The sequence below is a fragment of the Hoplias malabaricus genome, chromosome 3 (genome assembly GCF_029633855.1).
Source record: "Hoplias malabaricus isolate fHopMal1 chromosome 3, fHopMal1.hap1, whole genome shotgun sequence".
Classification (NCBI taxonomy): Eukaryota; Metazoa; Chordata; class Actinopteri; order Characiformes; family Erythrinidae; genus Hoplias; species Hoplias malabaricus.
Window position 1 is genome coordinate 42,375,359 of NC_089802.1, and position 18,874 is coordinate 42,394,232.

An 18,874-nucleotide genomic window follows, 5' to 3' on the forward strand; every position below is an offset into this window, starting at 1 on the left:
CATTATTATCCCAAGAACAACAAACCAATCCACATTGGTTTTTGATGTTGTTGAATAAAATGGGAATTTTAATATTATGCAACAGCTACCGTAAAATGGCAAAAGGTGGGGGGTATGTTTTTCATTTTTAATTACAGTTATGTTACACAAAAAATGTTATGCACCTAATAGTAACATCTTTTTTTTTATATTGCATATATATGCAGGCCTGCTGAGAACTTCATGGGCCCAGGTTCTACAAAATAGGAGACATCAAGGACAAATGCATTACATATCTACAGAAGCTTTATTGATATTATTATTATTATTATTATTATTATTATTATTAATTATATATTCACAGGTCAGAAATGTTTTCTTTCATTTCTCAACAATTAATTTTTTCTGAAGCCATGGCCACTCCAGCATTGGATAATTCCATACGCTTTGATGAATCCTTTTTTGGTTAGTTCAATTTGTGATCGCACACAGCCGTTCTACACCATAATACAAAATATCTCTGTGAGCAAAGCGATGTCAGGATGTACAGGTGGGTTTCTTTTAATTAGAACAGTCTTACATTAATAGAGATAATGGGATGAGTCTCATGCCTGACAGGTCCTTCCCATATGCATAAGCTTTTAAGTATGAAGTACATATGAACTATGCAGTTGGTAACTGCTACAGTAATAAACATAAGTAGCTCTCACTGTTAGAATTACAGAGGATTTGCTGAAGTGCATATGCAGGTGGGTTTTTGAAGGCTGGCCATTTTCTGAACAGCTATGTCACATACATTTGTTAGGGAGACTAGGGGTAGTCCACCGCTGCAAAAAAGCTACAATAGCCAAACACCTACCCACATGATTCTGTTAACAGGAGAAACTAATGCACCAACAGATCCTTTCTGCCTTTAGTGAACAGCTGGTGAAATGCTGCTATGACTACTTCCCACCACTGGGCTCAGTGTGACTGTCCAGAATCTAGTACACAGTACAAGACTATGAAGTTACCAGTAGCAACCATGTAGGTCTGTTCCTCTTCTCAGGGCCACTCTTACTCAGATGCTGCCTGTGTCTGTGCCCTCATATTGTTGGAATCCAAATATAGTGTGCATAGGTTAGATATGAGAGTGATAAACCTTTCTTTGAGGGGAAAAAAACGAAGAGAGGGGCTGATTTGATATTATTTTGACTGATGCACAGCTCCAAGCCTAGAATGGGAGAACAGAAGATTTTTCAATCCAGTATTTGCATTACAATATATTGGCATGATTACAGTGACACTATGACCCCATTTACACCATTACAAATACAGATTCTGCATCTAGGTGTTGGTAGACTTGATTACAGAGAGTATACAGATAGATTGCTGCTGAATGGAGAGATCATTTTCTACACGTTGCATTAAATCAAATGGATGTTTAATCTCACCTCTTTTCTCAAGTTTGTGTGAGTTTAGAAGAGGCCACAGTCCTTCAGGTTTTCTTTGATGATGATGTCTGTCACAGCATCGAACACAAACTTGACGTTCTCTGTGTCCGTGGCGCATGTCATGTGTGAGTAAATCTCCTTCACATCTCGCCGCAAGTTCAGGTCCAGGAACTGCACCTTGATGTAGTTGCCAGCATCCTCAAAAGTGTTTGGACCTAAAATATACATTTTTAAAAGTGCAGTCAGTGCACTTTAGCCACCTAATTATGTATTATATTTGCATATTGTCTGCAGCTTTGGCAAATGTGTTGATTAGGTGTGTTCTCTGTAGAGTAGCTCTATGAGATATAAAAAAATAATAATAAAAATAAAGAAAAAAATTTTAACAGGGGGGGTGCAAAATAAAATAATAATAAAAAAACAGACAGAGTGCCTGAGAATGTGGAGCAAGGTCAATTACCGTATTAGTGCTAAGCATATTATGAACTTAAATCCTCTCAAGAACAGACGTTCTGAAAGCTGTGTAATGTTATCAACATCTCAGATTAATTCTGTTGGTGCTGGCAAACCACCACTCTTCAGCAAAACCTTGTATCAGGCCTTTATTCCAAGTAAATGTGGCGCATATATTGGATCACATTTTGGTTCATTTTTCTTGAATCTCTTGTCAGTTTTGTTAACACTTTGAAGGCCACATACACTTTCAGAAAGGAATAGTAGAGGTAAGCTATTGGTAACTAAAGATACAACAGTGGTGCTAAGGGCTGGTTTTGTTCCCTAAAGATACATTACATTCTCTTCTCTCTTCAGAAAGAGAGGTGAATATTTGTAATCTTTCTTTATAGAACTGTGTAAAATAAAACAACATAATATAACTCCTGGAGATGAAATGGGGTGTATGAAAAATAGAATAAGGTATAATTATATTCTCTAATTAAAGATAGAACATGAACCCTTGGGAGTACCACGACAGTCACAGTATGCACTTGATAAGGACGGAATATTATAAAGCAATAATTAAATCTTTATGCCCGAAATGACAAGATGACACACTGATCCATTCATCATGAATCAGTGTGAAAGGATAAAAGTGTGAAAAGTTGTAAATCAAAAGCTTTCTACATAGAGGCTTCTTAAGCAGTGACAGGCTACAACATTAATATAAAAACAATGAATGAATATTTATGAGCTTGTTACACCAGTTCAGTTAATATTACTGAAGATGTATAATACAGGGTGGGCCATTTATATTGGTACACCTTAATAAAATGGGAATGGTTGGTGACATTAACTTCCTGTTTGTGGCACATTAGTATATGGGAGAGGGGAAACTTTTCAAGATGGGTGGTGACCATGGCGGCCATTTTGAAGTCGGCCATTTTGGATCCAACTTTTGTTTTTGTGGTTTTAACGTAACTTTATTTTTTCATGAGTTATTTACAAGTTTCTGACCACTTATAAAATGTGTTCAGAGTGCTGCCCATTGTGTTGGATTGTCAATGCAATCCTCTTCTCCCACTCTTCATACACTGATAGCAACACTTCAGGAGAAATGCTAGCACAGACTTCCAGTATCCGTACTTTCAGGTGCTCTTCCCATTGAATAAACAAAAGTTGGATCCAAAATGGCCGACTTCAAAATGGCCACCATGGTCACCACTCATCTTGAAAAGTTTCCCCCCCCCCCCATATACTAATGTGCCCCAAACAGGAAGTTAACATCACCAACCATTCCCTTTTTATTAAGGTGTATCCATATAAATGGCCCACCCTGTAGAGTAAACGATGTGTAATATACAGATATTTGTAGCATTTATTTCACTCTTATGATTATATTTCCAAGGCACTAATTACGTAATAGTGAACATTTCTTTCATTGTGAGTTGTTTTCCAGCTAAGGATGAAACATCGTTATTTTGCTGGTTATGAAGTTGACTATAATTGATGATTACTTGGTCTTACCATCATAGTCAGGGAAGCACATGCTCAGGTGGGCCTTCTTGATCTTCTCAACGAAGACGTCTTTCTTGTTGAGGAAGAGTACGATGGAGGTTGTGGCAAAGTAACGGTGATTACAGATACTGTTGAACAGGTGCAGACTCTCGTGCATTCGGTTCTTCAAGACAAAAGTCACAGAGAAGAACTCTGATAATTTTAGTTACAGTCATGAGTTATTACACTTCATGAAGTACGAAAACATGCCATGGTATGAAAGTATGAATATTTTTTAAGTGGAAAAGGAAGAAGAAAGCCAATGTGAGTGAAGTCTCAAACTCTGGAGTTCAAAGGAGATGTTCATTTCATTCATTCATTATCTGTAACCCTTATCCAGTTCAGGGTCGCGGTGGATCCAGAGCCTACCTGGAATCATTGGGCGCAAGGCGGGAATACACCCTGGAGGGGGCGCCAGTCCTTCACAGGGCAACTCAAAGGAGATGTGCTCCAGTAAAATGATGCTGTGCCCCACTAAAATTACAGCAGTAAAAAGTCAGTTTTATCTTATAATACAGGTAGTCCTACATTTCCCACAATGCCTCAGTGCTGCTTGAAACTAACACTTTCAGTCAGAGACCGTTTTTATTTTGGTTTTTACACAGAGGAATGTAAGCTTTGTAGATATTTAAACAAAATCTGCCTTTACTGTTCATAGCTAAAAATAAATAATAAACTACTAAAGTCAACAGTCAGACATTCCCTGCCCACAGAAAATAAAAGTAAGACATCATGCATCATAACTACCCCTGAGTATAGTCATTTTAAAAAACTGTCGTTCCTGAATTGTTCAATTCTAGACAAAATCATATTAAATTAGGAGCTGCAGAAAGTTAGTAACAAAATTCTCTCTTATTTTCAATAAACGCCTTGTATGTCAGAGGAAAAAAGGATGGCGTATTGGCAAATATAATGTTAATGTTAATAATGTTAATGTTAATAATGTTAATATGCAATTATATGTCATTGTACAACCTACAACAAAATTTGTCTTCCGCATTTAACCCATCTGTGGCAGTGAACACACACACACTAGTGCACTAGGGGCTGTGAACACACAGCGTTTAGGGTTTCGGTGCCTTGCTCAAGGGCACTTCACCCATGGTGATCCACTTCACACCTGGGGATAGAACCAGCAACCTTCTGGTACCAAGCCCGGTCTCTAACCCTTAGGCCAAACCAAATGTAGCAAATCTGAGATTTATACTGTTTCTGTTTGTTCAAGAAAGTGCACATAAACAGAATGCAATTAATAATAATTTATTTAGTGCTCATTTGCCCTCTCATCCATTTTTGTGTTTACTTGTGTTTACTTCTCATCCATTTTTGTGTTTGTCTTTCCAAAGACTTTTATTCTGTGATATTACTCAGACAATAGAAATTTGTTTTGCGACCAGCATTTTTGTTTAACAGCGATTTTACTAGAGGCTTTGTGCTTCTATGGCTGAGTGGCAAGCAGAAGGGTGCAGCTGTGCCCCTCTAAATTCGATGTGCACCAGCATCAAGTAGACTGGGAACACCCATGAAAACGGGACTCTGAACAACCTCACAAGACCTGGTAGGCCAACAAAACTGTCCCCATCCGATAAACAGCATTTAAACTTTTGTAATTGAAAGAGAAATGGGATCAAGCTCCTTTTCCTCTTCAGACTTTACGACCAGCTCCTGAGACTTTTGGAGGTTTGGAAATTTTTTTCCTGCAGTTTTCTTTTAAAAAAATAAAAAAAATATGGTTTCTGGAAACTGTGATTAGGGCAAAAAGGTGGACACACAAAATACAAAAATATGCTAAAGTTGTATCCAGATGGGGCCGCACGGTGGTGCAGCAGGTAGGTGTCGCAGTCACACAGCTGCAGGGACCTGGAGGTTGTGGGTTCGAGTCCCGCTCCGGGTGACTGTCTGTGAGCAGCTGATGTGTTCTCCCTGTGTCCGGGTGGGTTTCCTCCGGGTGCTCTGGTTTCCTCCCACAGTCCAAAAACACACGTTGGTAGGTGGATTGGCGACTCAAAAGTGTCCGTAGGTGTGAGTGAATGTGTGTGTCACCCTGTGAAGGACTGGCGCCCCCTCCAGGGTGTATTCCCGCCTTGAGCCCAATGATTCCTGGTAGGCTCTGGACCCACCGCGACCCTGAACTGGATAAGTGGTTACAGATAATGAATGAATGTATCCAGATGTTGAGGCTTCAGTGTCATTTTATACTGAATATATCTTGTAATTTTTCTTGACACTGAAACAAAAACAGCTTGTAGTCACTGGTGGTTTTGAATGGAAGTAAAATGCATAATTCTATGTCTCTGGGGTTTCTTGGTATTCAGCATTCAATTGAACTCACCACTTCATCGTCTTCCACCAACACCATGTCGTAAGCACTCAGAGCTGCAATGAAGATGATACAGGTGACACCTTCAAAGCAGTGGATCCATTTCTTCCTCTCGGAGCGCTGACCTCCCACATCAAACATCCTACACACAGTGTTCAGAGTGGTCAGTACGGACATTATGGAAAATGTTTACCTCCATCATCTGTTTTGTCTTCACTGGCACATGCAATTCAGCTTTAGCATTTAGGCTCCAATCTACACTATATGTTCAAAAGTTTGTAGACACTATAAGCTTAATGAGTTGCATTCATGCAATTTTGTGTTGTGGGAACTGGGGAACTTGTCTGGTTTCAGAGTACAGCACTAATGTAAACAGATGGGAAAGAGAGATAATTTTATTTCATACACAGCTCCTGTCCTTGCACTGGAGTCTTACAACACCCAGAGGCACAGAAGCCCACTCCCTCTTTAAAATAGTTAGCCATTTTAGCATTATCAGCATTATAGCACATTAGCACAACAGAATTCAATGCATTTCTTTGCTCTGCCTGAATCTGACTGAGTTATTCATACACAAATCATAAGCTTCCACAATTGTTTTATTTCACTTGTGTATTGTTTTAATATGTAAGAGACAGGCACAGGCCACATATTCTTTTCCAATCCGGTCTCACACCTATTCATGATACAGTCACATATATAGGAGACTGCATTTCGTGAAATAGTCGCATATTTTCGACATTCTATGCGACATTATCACAATCATAAGTGAATGGGTAATTACCATAGAAACACTATGTGACAGTAACATGAAAACTCTTCCTCATTACAGGGTCATTACTCATAACATAGAAAAAGGCATAATGAGAATTACATAACAGAAATTCTTATTCCAATAAAGGCATAAAGTATTTTATTATAATATTTCTCCTAAGCAATGCTTATTATTGGTGTCCTACTTTAGCTTTAAGTCTAACAAGAACATTTCGTTCACTTAACGTTATTTTGACTAGTTTTCAAAAGGTTAATACTGAAAAGACATTTCTCTAGCCATTATTTGCTTCGATATTTTAGCAAATAATGAACTAGTAAGGATATATTTTCCGTAAATAAAAATAAGACAGTGGTATTAACGGATGGTAATGACGCCTCAATGAGGAGGAGTTTTCGTGTTACTGTCACATAACACGGTGCAAGGATATGACGGTTTCTATGGTAATTACCCATTCACTTATGATTGTGATATTGTCGCATAAAATGTCGAAAATATGCGACTATGTCACAAATTGCAGTCTCCTATATATGTGATTATATCACGAATAAGTGAGACCGGGTTGTCTTTTCCCTCGTGTACAGGTAAATAACCTGATCCTGCTGTCCCTACATCCTGAGAGTGGAACAGACTCTTGGAGGACAATTTTATCGCGACTGACTGCCTAAAATATTTCTGTGGTTTGGCTTACAGTTTAATAAAGTCATTCCCCTTGTCTGAAAGTGTGAGTGATCAGTGAGAGAGGTTTCCATGCCACAGAATAAAATAATGGTTTGTGCACTAAAATAATTTTACTTAGCTATAAGGTTTAAGTTTCCCTGTTAAATTTGCATCTAATAAGTATTTGTAATATTAGTTTTATTATCTGTGATGTGGACTATGTATGGCGCTACTTTGGGACACGGCCCAGTCTCTTTGATATTATATTTCTTTCAATTTAATGTCTAAATGAGGACTACAAGTGTTGATAGTTTAACTATCACAGTTTGTTGTGTGAGTAATGTGTAGGTCCCTAGTACTGTGACATCAGCTGCAATCCATGAATAAGGGGCACCCATTTTGAACACACACTTTCAGTTGTGTATGCATAGCTTGTTTAATCTTCACAGAACTGCTACTAAAGAAATAGGGTGCCCTGGAGCTCAGTGTGTCTGCTAAAGATGAATAACATTGCTGTGGAGAAGTGGAACTGCATTCTCTCGTGATCAAGCACCTTTGGGATGAACTGGTGTGGAACTAACCATCTACAATCAGTAGCTGACATCAGTAATGTTAATATGACTAAAGGCAATCGAATCATCAGAGAAGTATTCCAACGTAAAGAAAAGCTTCCCCAGAGGCTAGAAGCTGGTACTGCAGAAATGGAGGACCAACTCAATATTTATATTCTTCATAAATGTTGTTTGTTTGAGCACATATCCACAAGCTTTTGGTCATATAGCATACAAGCAAAACACAAAACTACATTTCAGAGCATCTAAATGACCCACACTATCAAGGTGTGATGCTAATTTTACTAATAATACATGCATTAATACAATAATACAGATATTTAGTAAATGTGGCTATATTAATGGCCCCATATTACTGTTCAGCCATGATAGTGTTTTCAGATGAAGTACTTTTTTTAAAGGTTTACTACATGCTACATGACATGCTGCTGTAGCTGATATTCATACATATCCAGATGTTGCAATATGATGCCATTGATGATGATTATGCAACTCATCATCACTGCAGGCAATTGTGGTTTTTAAGGGGTTTTTATGAACATTTATTTCGAAGTACACTGCCATTCACTTGTCAAAATAATACATGACATTCATTAATAACTCATTCGGTGAAGATAGAAAGGTACAAACTACACAACAAAGCAACAGTAGATGGCTTCTCAATCATTTTAAACATTAATAGTAATAATAGTGATTTTAATTATTCTTTTAGGTAATTGTTATTTCATTTCTTTTTGGTAACCTACATTTGGTTAAATATGAGGCATTTTGGACATATATTTATTATACGACCAGATCTTATTATGGAATATTTAAATGTCAGCAAATTTTTGATATGTATTGTATTTTTACCTGAAGTTGAGGTCTTTGAAGGAGAACTGGGTCTCAATGATGCCGGTGGTCTTCACTCTAGATCGCAGCACATCTTGCTCAGTGGGGACGTACCCAGGCCGGACCAATCTCTCCAAGTCATTCAGATAACTGACAGAAAGTCAGAGAAACACAAGGATGTGGTTATATCTTTGCTGGACCTGAATTTGACTGGGTGAGTATGTGTGAAATTGTCCATAGGTATGAGTGTGTGAGTGACTGTGTGTGTGTGAGATGCCATGTGATGCACTGGTGATCTGATCAGGGTGTGTTCCTGTTCCTTGTGCCCAGTGGTTTTGTGTAGGATCCACTCTGAGCCTGATCAGGATGAAGTGGTTAAAGAAGATGAATGAATATCATGATATGGTTTGTGAACTGGTTGGAACAGGCAAAAAGGGCCTGTCTGATAATCCCAGCTAAGTATGTCTACAAGTAAGTACGCACTTTATTTTCAGGCGATATCTACGTAAAAAATTATTGTGTTCAAATTTTGCCCAATTTTTCCGCATAATAGTTCATTCATTCATTTATTATCTGTAACCGCTTATCCAGTTCAGGGTCATGGTGGGTCCAGAGCCTACCTGGATTCATTGGGCGCAAGGCGGGAATTCACCCTGGAGGTGGCGCCAGTCCTTCACAGTACAACACAGACACACACATTCACTCACACACACACCCACGGACACTTTTGAGTCGCCAATCCACCTACCAACGTGTGTTTTTGGACTGTGGGAGGACACAGGGGGAACACACCACACTCCTCACAGACAGTCACCCGGAGGAAACCCACGCAGACACAGGGAGAACACACCAACTCCTCACAGAGAGTCACCCGGAGGAAACCCACGCAGACACGGGGAGAACACACCACACTCCTCACAGACAGTCACCCGGAGCAGGAATCGAACCCACAACCTCCAGGCCCCTGGAGCTGTGTGACTGCGACACTACCTGCTGTGCCACGGTGCCACCCCGCATAACAGTTAATAAAGTTAATTTAAACTAATGGCAACATCTAGTCTGCATTATTCAAGCAAGTACTTTACACAGGGTTAAATACAAGTCTTCTGTAATTGGTCTAAATCTGTCTTTCTTTATAATTCAGACAAGTGTTCAGTGCTCTAGAAGCATATCCAGAAAAATGTATCATGACACAGTCTGTTGTGTGGAGGGCGGTGTTGTCCTTCACTACCCTAAACAAATCTTGGGAATAACTCCCAGTGCTCCTTCTCCTTACATTTTCCATGTGTAACATGATTAAACAGTGAAATGTGGACGTACTATCCGGCGGAGTCATTGAGCTGGTATTCTGAGGCTCTGTCGAAGCATGCCTGGATCCCAGTGTCTTTCCACAGCTGCAGAATGATGTCAGACAGCTCCTTGGGCATGGTGCCCTCCTCAATAGTATCAGCCAAGTGCATCAGCTTCCTGGCATTGTCCTGCCAAACATAAAACCCACACTCAGATGGCTGGTCCTATTGCCATGGAGATGAGATTCCTGCACATATCAAACTTGTGTGATCCATACGTGATTCAATATGTATAAGTCAATACCTGCTGGGCTGGGTCTCCATAGCTAATGTTGAGAGTAGTCATAGCCTTAACGATAGCCATAATGGACTGCAGAGTGTTGCTGTAGATGATGACAATGAACTCCAAGCACTCTTGTAGGGAGTAACCATCTTGGTGAATAATTCTGTAGTTGAAGAAGCACAATTGGATGAGCTACAAGAATTTAAAATCACAGTTTCCACCTTTAACGCACATACGTAAATCTAATATGACAAATATAACAGCGTTTGTAAATGCTTGTCTTACAGGTTTCAGTGCCATTTCATTGAAGTGAAACAACAGCATTCGATCGATTAAAAATATATAATCATAATTTGCTATGACTAATTGTGATTAAAAGTTTCAGTGTGTTAATATTTTAGGGAAAACGTTAGCATCACACAGACAGCAAGCATATATCGGTCCACTGGCCTAAAAACGCTGTCACACCACTGACTGTAGACCAATGCACGTCCACCATCGGACCACTCAGATTACTGTCCTGTACAGGATATAACTCATTTATAATCTCCTTAAACAGATTTTACATTCACAGAGACTTTTATTCTGGAAAAACAAGCTAATACAAATATCACCAACAACTATGAGAGATATAATAATGAGTATACGCCTGATATAAAATGATTATGGACGCTGTGCTGGATTAAAATGATTTACTGATCTTATTTATAAAGAATAAAAAAACAAACCTAATGAAGGAAAAAAATGTAAATTGGATTGTGAATGGAAAAGTGCTAAAATGTGGCATTTTGTCTAAAATTCTGTTTAATCACCAGCGGTCCGCCCAGAAAACACTGTGTAGAACACTAGCTAGTGGACCTCCAACTGTGCCCTCAGTGGGACAACAGTGGTCCGCCATCTTCTTGCAGTCAGGGCAGTTTCTGTCATTTGTCATGAAGGCCTTTATCTTTAATCTATCATGAGTGAATTCAGACAGGGTGACCAGACGTCCTCTTTTTTAGACTTAAAAAATGTCCGAGTGGAATTTCACAAACGTCCGGGATTTTGTTTTTCTAGAACTTACAGAGAACTTCGAGAAGCGTTTCGTTCACAAACTAGTCCCGCCCTCCCCTACTCCGATTGGTTCACTTGAGTGAGAAGGGGGCGTGGTAAACTAGCCTAAAATCTTCTGATTGGACGGTCTGACTGTAGAGCTACCGTTATTGGTCGATAATCTTTCTGTAAACATTTAATTGGTCAGTCTGCACGTCAGTAGTCCTTGCTTACGTCAGGCAAAACTCATGTACCTACCCTCATCTCGAGCAGCTATGCTGAAATGTAAATGTAAGTCCTCGGATGAATTAAAAAAGAAATTCCCATGTTTTGTGTAGTAAATAAGGGTGTAAAGGACCTATACCTAACATAAAGCACTCCAGCATTTTAGTGAGGATCAGAGTTTGGGGTGAGTTGGCGTGTTTTTTGTCAACCAGAATCAAGAATGGAACATCAGTAGTAATTAGCTCATTACATTTTTGTGTGTCATCATATCAATGCCATCAAATCATCACACGCTTTCGAACATTGTGTACAGCCTTCCCAGAAGAGCAGTGCATCACTATACCACAGCAAACTACCACCTAACACTGTTATGCAGATTTATGAATGCTTCCTATGAGTCAAGCATTACCAACTGATCTTCTAAAGCTAAGTGTATAGAGAGAGTGAAGCGCATGGATCACTTACTTCATCTGCTTGACGATAGTGCTTTTTCCTGACTCACCAGCACCTGAAAAGTAGATCATACAACAGGTGTGAATTTAGCTGAGTGATTGAGATATATAATGAGATATATGTTCATGTAGCGTTTGTTCTCCTAAGTAACGACTGTATGATCTAATAATTGCATTATTATTATTGCCTTGTGTTGGTCACAAGTGATAAGCAGTAGGTGGCAGCACTGAATCAAAAAAGATATTCAAGAACACTAGGAACTTAAGAAACTATGTTTTTTTGCCAGTCTTTTTTCTTTTCTAAATCTATGAACATCATAGCATAGGGCCAACAGGGACAGCTCACCTGAAAACACACACTTTCTCTCAAAATGAAGTCATCCCACTTTAGGCTTATGTGGGCTCATATAGAGAGAGTTACTGGCCTGTACACATTTACATGATATGACACACCTAGATCAAATCCATAGCCTGTGTCCTAACCCACCCACAGCCCAGAGCCAATGTCCCTTTTAAACCCAGCCAGGGAAAGACATTTGGTTTAACAGTAGTTGAACACACCAGGTTTAAAATTATAATTTTTTGAATTAAGTTGGATTAATCAGGAGAGGTGGATTGGCGACTCAACAGTGTCCGTAGGTGTGAGTGAATGTGTGTGTGTGAAGGACTGGCACCCCCTCCAGTGTGTGTTCCCACCTTGTGCCCAATGATTCCTGGTAGGCTCTAGACCCAACGCGACCCTGAACTGGATAAGCGGTTACAGATAATGAATGACTGAATGAATGAATGATTGAATGAATGAATAATCAGAAGAGCAATTCAGGCAATTTGAAGGTTAAAGCAGTAGTGCTAGTGTATATAAACTTGGATAGAATGTAAATCTAAGATAAGATAAGATAACACTTTATTGATCCTAAGGAAATTGCCGAATTCAACTAAATATAACAGTGTTCTTTTATTTTACAACATTTTAAAATATTTACAATAGAAACAGTTTTGGCCTTTTATAAAACAGGACAAAAGACAAATTTAAGTTTCATCTTCCATCAAGACCCAGGAGATGTTTGCTTTTATATACTGTGATTATTCTTTGTCTTGTGGATCTGGTTCCTCAGATATTTTAGATATACAGAGTGAGAGATAACAACACAACCACTATTTACCATAATGATATTCATTCAGGGTCGAGGTGGGTCCAGAGCCTACCTGGAATCATTGGGCGCAAGGCGGGAACACACCCTGGAGGGGGCGCCAGTCCTTCACAGGGCAACACACACACACATTCACTCACACACTCACACATACGGACACATTTAAGTCGCCAATCCACCTACCAACGTGTGTTTTTGGACCATGGGAGGAAACCGGAGCACCCGGAGGAAACCCACACGGACACAGAGAGAACACACCACACTCCTCATAGACAGTCACCCGGAGGAAACCCAAGCAGACACAGGGAGAACACACCAAACTCCTCACAGAGAGTCACCCGGAGCGGGACTCAAACCTACAACCTCCAGGTACCTGGAGCTGTGTGACTGCGACACCTACCTGCTGCACCACCATCCCGGCCCCATGATGATATTCAGCCAAAGAAAGTAAACAAGTATTTACAAGCAAAGCACAGGCTGCATCTTCATATTATACAAGTTGCTCATTTGATGTTGAAAAGCAGTTTATGGTGACTGGATTATTAACATATATGGAAATAAGGAATTTTAAAAAATAAAATTTTTGTAACCTGTCATATCCTTAATTCCTATTTTAAAAAATAATAACCTGTACTGTCATATACAAGGCATTGTGGATTCTAGTTTTGTCTTAATTTCATATTTTCAGTGTTCAACACCATCCTTAGTAAATATGGAATCAACTCTGATTTCGTGATTTTTCTAGAGCTTTTTACTTATTATAAAGTTAGTAGAATCAGATTTGAATTAATTTGTTCATTCGTTGTCTGAAACCGCTTATCCATTTCAGGGTCACGGTGGGTCCGGAGCCTACCCAGAATCACTGGGCGCAAGGCAGGAACACACCCTGGAGGGGGTGCCAGACCTTCACAGGGCGACACACATTCATTCACATACTCACACCTGTGGACACTTTTGAGTGTATTTATTTTACTGAACATTGAGTCCCACAGTAAAAATTAATCCAGTGTTAAAATCCGTAAAAAAAAAAAATATCTACTCTAACTCTTTCCTCCAACTCTGAGAATTCCATTCCCTCCTTATCCCTCTTTTCTCCTCTCACCTCTTCGGTATGTGTGGAATGCGCTTGTGAAAACACTCTCCTGTCCTGTGTGCCTATCTCTAGGAGGATCAAAATAAGAGGCTTGGGATCATTACTTTAGCCCTAAGTCTGTGAAAGCTGATGTGTGCGAGGACACTGAATAAAGTTTCTTATCCCTGACCCAGATCTGAGATAAAGTCAAATTTAATGCAGTGATAACACAAAAAGACTAAAGCGTTGCTTAATTTGATAATGTTTGCTATTTCATACAAATATAAACCAAGCACATGAATAATCAGCCAAATGTTTTTGTTATTTTCCATTTGACACTAGTTGTTCTCATTGGATTCAATGTGACATTATGCTTTTAAAATATGTACTCTGCATTTCTACTGTTGTTTGAACGAATATGAGTATTACTTCAGAATTTATATGTATATTTAAATAAAGTTGATTCTTAAAATACATACATATTGCATGTTTTTCTTATAAAAAATGTATTAAGTTTGAAATTATTAAGTAAGTAAATAGGTGAGTAACATTTACCATATTATTTACCAGAACTCTAGAACTCTCTAACCATAAACATGTGTTATGTTGTTCCTCAAGGCTCACTCTTAGGGTCAATAAAGTTTACCAAGTAGCAGCAGCTTGACGGTCCTGGCATCCTTGTCAGCGTCTTCCTTCAGCTTCTTCTCTAGCTCCCTTGAGTGTTTCTCTTCAGCACTCGCCCCAGCCCCCATATTAACTCTGAATCAGGACTGAAGAAGAAGTCTGGAGTGAAGAATGGATGACCGGTCGATCACCACAAGGCCCACCAGGTTCCGCCAACCACGCAGCTCAGTCCAAACTGGTGGAGGTGAATCAGCAAGTTGTTTCCATTCTTTGAAGGATTTTGGATTTTGGTTGACCACCTGGTCAAAGATGTCCAATGAGCAACAAGGACAGAGGGCGACTGCATGGTGCATAGGTGACCTGAGATTTAGATGGAAGATGCTGTGGTCAGCGGAAGGTGCTAATCTCACAGCTTCTCAGAGTCTTCTCAGGCACATTAAAAGGGCAAGCCTTAGAGAGATGAGGAGTGATTGAGATGATGTTACATATATGGTATGCAATTTTCAGTTTAAAATTATGGCTATCATGCTAGTGCTTTTTTTTAATGCAGTAATAACTTTCACTGAATCTTTTTAGTTATCCATATTATTGTCAAAATTGACATAATATTCCCAAAATGCTGTGAATTTATTTTTTGGATTATAAAAACTTAAGTCTAAAAGATATCACTGATATCTTTATTAGTAGCTTTATACTTATTACAGTTTACTCTGATTTCCCTCTGATATGAAGCTCTCACCTGACAGAACTCCCTGTCAATCTGAAGACTGACACACACTGGAGTATGAGATAGTTTGAAAGAGCAAATGTGTGAGAGCTCATATAAGAGATAGTATTCATTGCTGCATAAAGGACATCTCAATATTTTTAAACTTTTCAGTCTTTATTGCTGGTTCAGCCATACTCTCACAGATGGTATAATCTTCATAGAAAAGCATGAATTTCCATCCATCCATTATCTGTAACCGCTTATCCAATTTAGGGTCGCGGGGGGTCCAGAGCCTACCTGGAATCATTGGGCGCAAGGCGGGAATACACCCTGGAGGGGACGCCAGTCCTTCACAGGGCAACACAGACACACACACACATTCACTCACACACACACACCTACGGACACTTTCGAGTCGCCAATCCACCTGCAACGTGTGTTTTTGGACTGTGGGAGGAAACCGGAGCACCCGGAGGAAACCCACGCGGACACGGGGAGAACACACCAACTCCTCACAGACAGTCACCCGGAGCGGGAATCGAACCCACAACCTCCAGGCCCCTGGAGCTGTGTGACTGCGACACTACCTGCTGCGCCACCAAAGCATGAATTTAAATGGGAAAATCTAGAGCAGCTTAGATTTAGCATCTACATGCTCACTCACTTTTCCCCCTTAAAACAATAAGTTTAAAGTGTCACATGACCCTCTTCCCATTGAAAAAACAACAGTTGGATCCAAAATGGCTAACTTCAAAATGACCGCCATGGTCACCACCCATCTTGAAAAGATTCCCCCATCCCATATACTAATGTGCCACAAACAGAAAGTTAATATCACCAACCATTCTCATTTTTTTAAGGTTTATCCATATAAATGGCCCACCCTGTATATTGCCATAAGCCATGTGAGTGTACTTTGCTTTTTATGTGTTGTTTTATTTGGAGAACACTGAGAAGGTCAACACCAGACCGGACTGGATTTAATGGTAAACCCCAAAGAGCAAGTGATATTAGTAACATTAGTATAGTAATATTTAATAATATTATACCACTGTAATGCAAAACTGCATTAGCCATGGCAGGAGTAAGATGGCTTATAGTGTTCTAGTTAAATCAACTGGAGCCAAGTCAAGACCCTGGTCTGAATCAGGACCAAGACCTGTTGAGTCTGAGTCAAGACTGAGACCAGTTTAGCAGTAAAAATAAATGTAAAATCATTTAAAAGAAAAATATTAAGTTGGTATATTGTTTAATGTAAATTAACATGTAATCCTCCTTTAAGTCATCTTCCACCCCTGCTCTCACAGACTCTATATGTATTGAATCTATATGTTTCATAGTAGCCTTTACTGGTTGCATCCACATGGCTGCTGTTGCTACAGGTTGCCCGTGGCAGCTTCACAAGTATCTATTCCCCTATGTCAGCTGTCTCTCCAAGCAGCCACAACGTCTTTCCCCTGTTGTCAACTGCTCTGTTCACAGCAGTCACTAGGTAAGCTAGATAAGTGATTATAATCATACACAAGATTAGATGTAAAATATTCTATGCCAATCCATTAGAGCTTCACATAGAGCCCACCCATAATATTTATATGACTCTTAATCATGATGAGACTTTCTCATATGTCTGAGACATTATTTACAGGTGTGAATCAAAATGATGATGGGTAACCCTAGGAAATGCTGAGAGTAAATCATAGTTGTCATAATATTGAGATAGTGAGTTAAATTTATGAGAAAATGTTGAGTTATAAGTCAAAGAGCGTGTATTGTCATTTGCACAGTAAGGAACAGGTTTCCGTGTACAATGAAATGCTTTCTTTGATCCTCACCAAGAATGCCAAATGGAAAAGAAATTACAGCGAATAACTAAATGACTATTAAAGTGCAAAGTTCAATGAGATACATACATAAGTGAATGGTAAAGTGAACGTGTGCTCCAATCACCTACAGCAATAAATTGAAACAGACATTTCTATGACAGAAAATGAAAGTGGCATGTAAACATGTAGACAGTAAAGTGCAGGTGTATTTGTGAGGTAGAGGAAAGAGTTATGGGATATTAGTTATAATTATGAGATACCTAGGAACAGGCCATGAGAAAGTCCCCCCCTTATTATGAGATTCATTCATTCATTCAATGTCTGTAAGCGTTTATCCAGTTCAGGGTCGCGGTGGGTCTGGAGCCTACCCGGAATCACTGGGCGCAAGGTGGGAACACACCCTGGAGAGGGCACCAGTCCTTCACAGTGCGACATTCACTCACACATTCACTCACACACTCACCTACCAACGTGTGTTTTTGGACCGTGGGAGGAAACTGGAGCACCCGGAGGAAACCCACGCAGACACAGGGAGAACACACCACACTCCTCACAGACAGTTACCCGGAGGAAACCCACGCAGACACAGGGAGAACACACCACACTCCTCACAGACAGTCACCCGGAGGAAACCCACGCATACACAGGGAGAACACACCACACTCCTCACAGACAGTCACCCAGAGGAAACCCACGCAGACACAGAGAGAACACACCACACTCCTCATAGACAGTCACCTGGAGGAAACCAACGCATACACAGGGAGAACACACCACACTCCTCACAGACAGTCACCCAGAGGAAACCCCACGCAGACACAGAGAGAACACACCACACTCCTCACAGACTGTCACCCAGAGGAAACCCACACGGACATAGGGAGAACACACCAAACTCCTCACAGACAGTCACCCGGAGGAAACCCACGCAGACACAAGGAGAACACACAAAACTCCTCACAGACATTCACCGGGAGGAAACCCATGCAGACACAGGGTGAACACACCACACTCCTCACAGACAGTCACCCGGAGGAAACCCACACGGACACAGGGAGAACACACCACACTCCTCACTGACAGTCACCCAGAGGAAACCCACGCAGACACAGGAAGAACACACCACACTCCTCACAGACAGTTACCCGGAGGGGGTCTCAGAGGTCCCTGGAGCTGTGTGACTGCGACACCTACCTGCTGCACCGCCAGTTGTTGCAAGATATTTTATAGAAATATAGCTCATGATTATAATAATGTGCTGAGTGGTTTTCATTCCTCTTTTCCCTCAAAGAAGATAGTAAGTGAATTAAAGAGGACGTATTCCGTTCATGTTTACAGGAATGCAGCAGCTTCAGGGCTTTACTGCACTGTAAATGTGCGTGCGTGTGTGTGTGTTTGTGTGAGAGAGTGTTGGAGGTGGGGTGGAGTGTGGTTTCTGTAATAAAAGTACATCCTGCGGTTGTGGACGCTGTAAAATAGCTCTTATCTATCTGTGTGTATATGTGAGTGTATGTGTGTACACTCACTCACTCACTCACTCCAGGCTGGAGGTGCAGAGATTGTGAAATCTCTATACTTCCTTATGAAGCTCTGTCAAGGCGTGGACTGCAGAAGAGTTCTGAGTGTGAGAGAAAAAAGCTAAAACCACACCGACT

General features: G+C 40.2%; 1 protein-coding gene across 3 annotated transcripts; it reads right to left on the minus strand.

The window, feature by feature from the left end:
- Positions 1–347: 347 nt before the first annotated feature.
- Positions 348–18,842, minus strand: gnat1 (guanine nucleotide binding protein (G protein), alpha transducing activity polypeptide 1). Of its 3 annotated transcripts, none has more exons than XM_066666598.1 (9): positions 18,750–18,842; positions 11,854–11,896; positions 10,153–10,294; positions 9,880–10,037; positions 8,581–8,709; positions 5,737–5,866; positions 3,375–3,528; positions 1,413–1,627; positions 348–1,192 (listed from the first exon to the last, which is right to left on the minus strand). In XM_066666598.1, the coding sequence occupies exons 2-8, from the start codon at positions 11,856–11,858 to the stop codon at positions 1,437–1,439; spliced, it is 909 nt and encodes a 302-aa protein (XP_066522695.1). In that variant the 5' UTR covers positions 11,859–11,896; positions 18,750–18,842; the 3' UTR covers positions 348–1,192; positions 1,413–1,436. The 3 variants fall into 3 exon arrangements, with proteins under 3 accessions (XP_066522695.1, XP_066522696.1, XP_066522697.1); XM_066666599.1 differs by having other exon boundaries at positions 18,746–18,835; XM_066666600.1 differs by lacking the exons at positions 11,854–11,896; positions 18,750–18,842 and adding an exon at positions 10,944–11,016.
- Between the last annotated feature and the right edge of the window lie 32 nt (positions 18,843–18,874).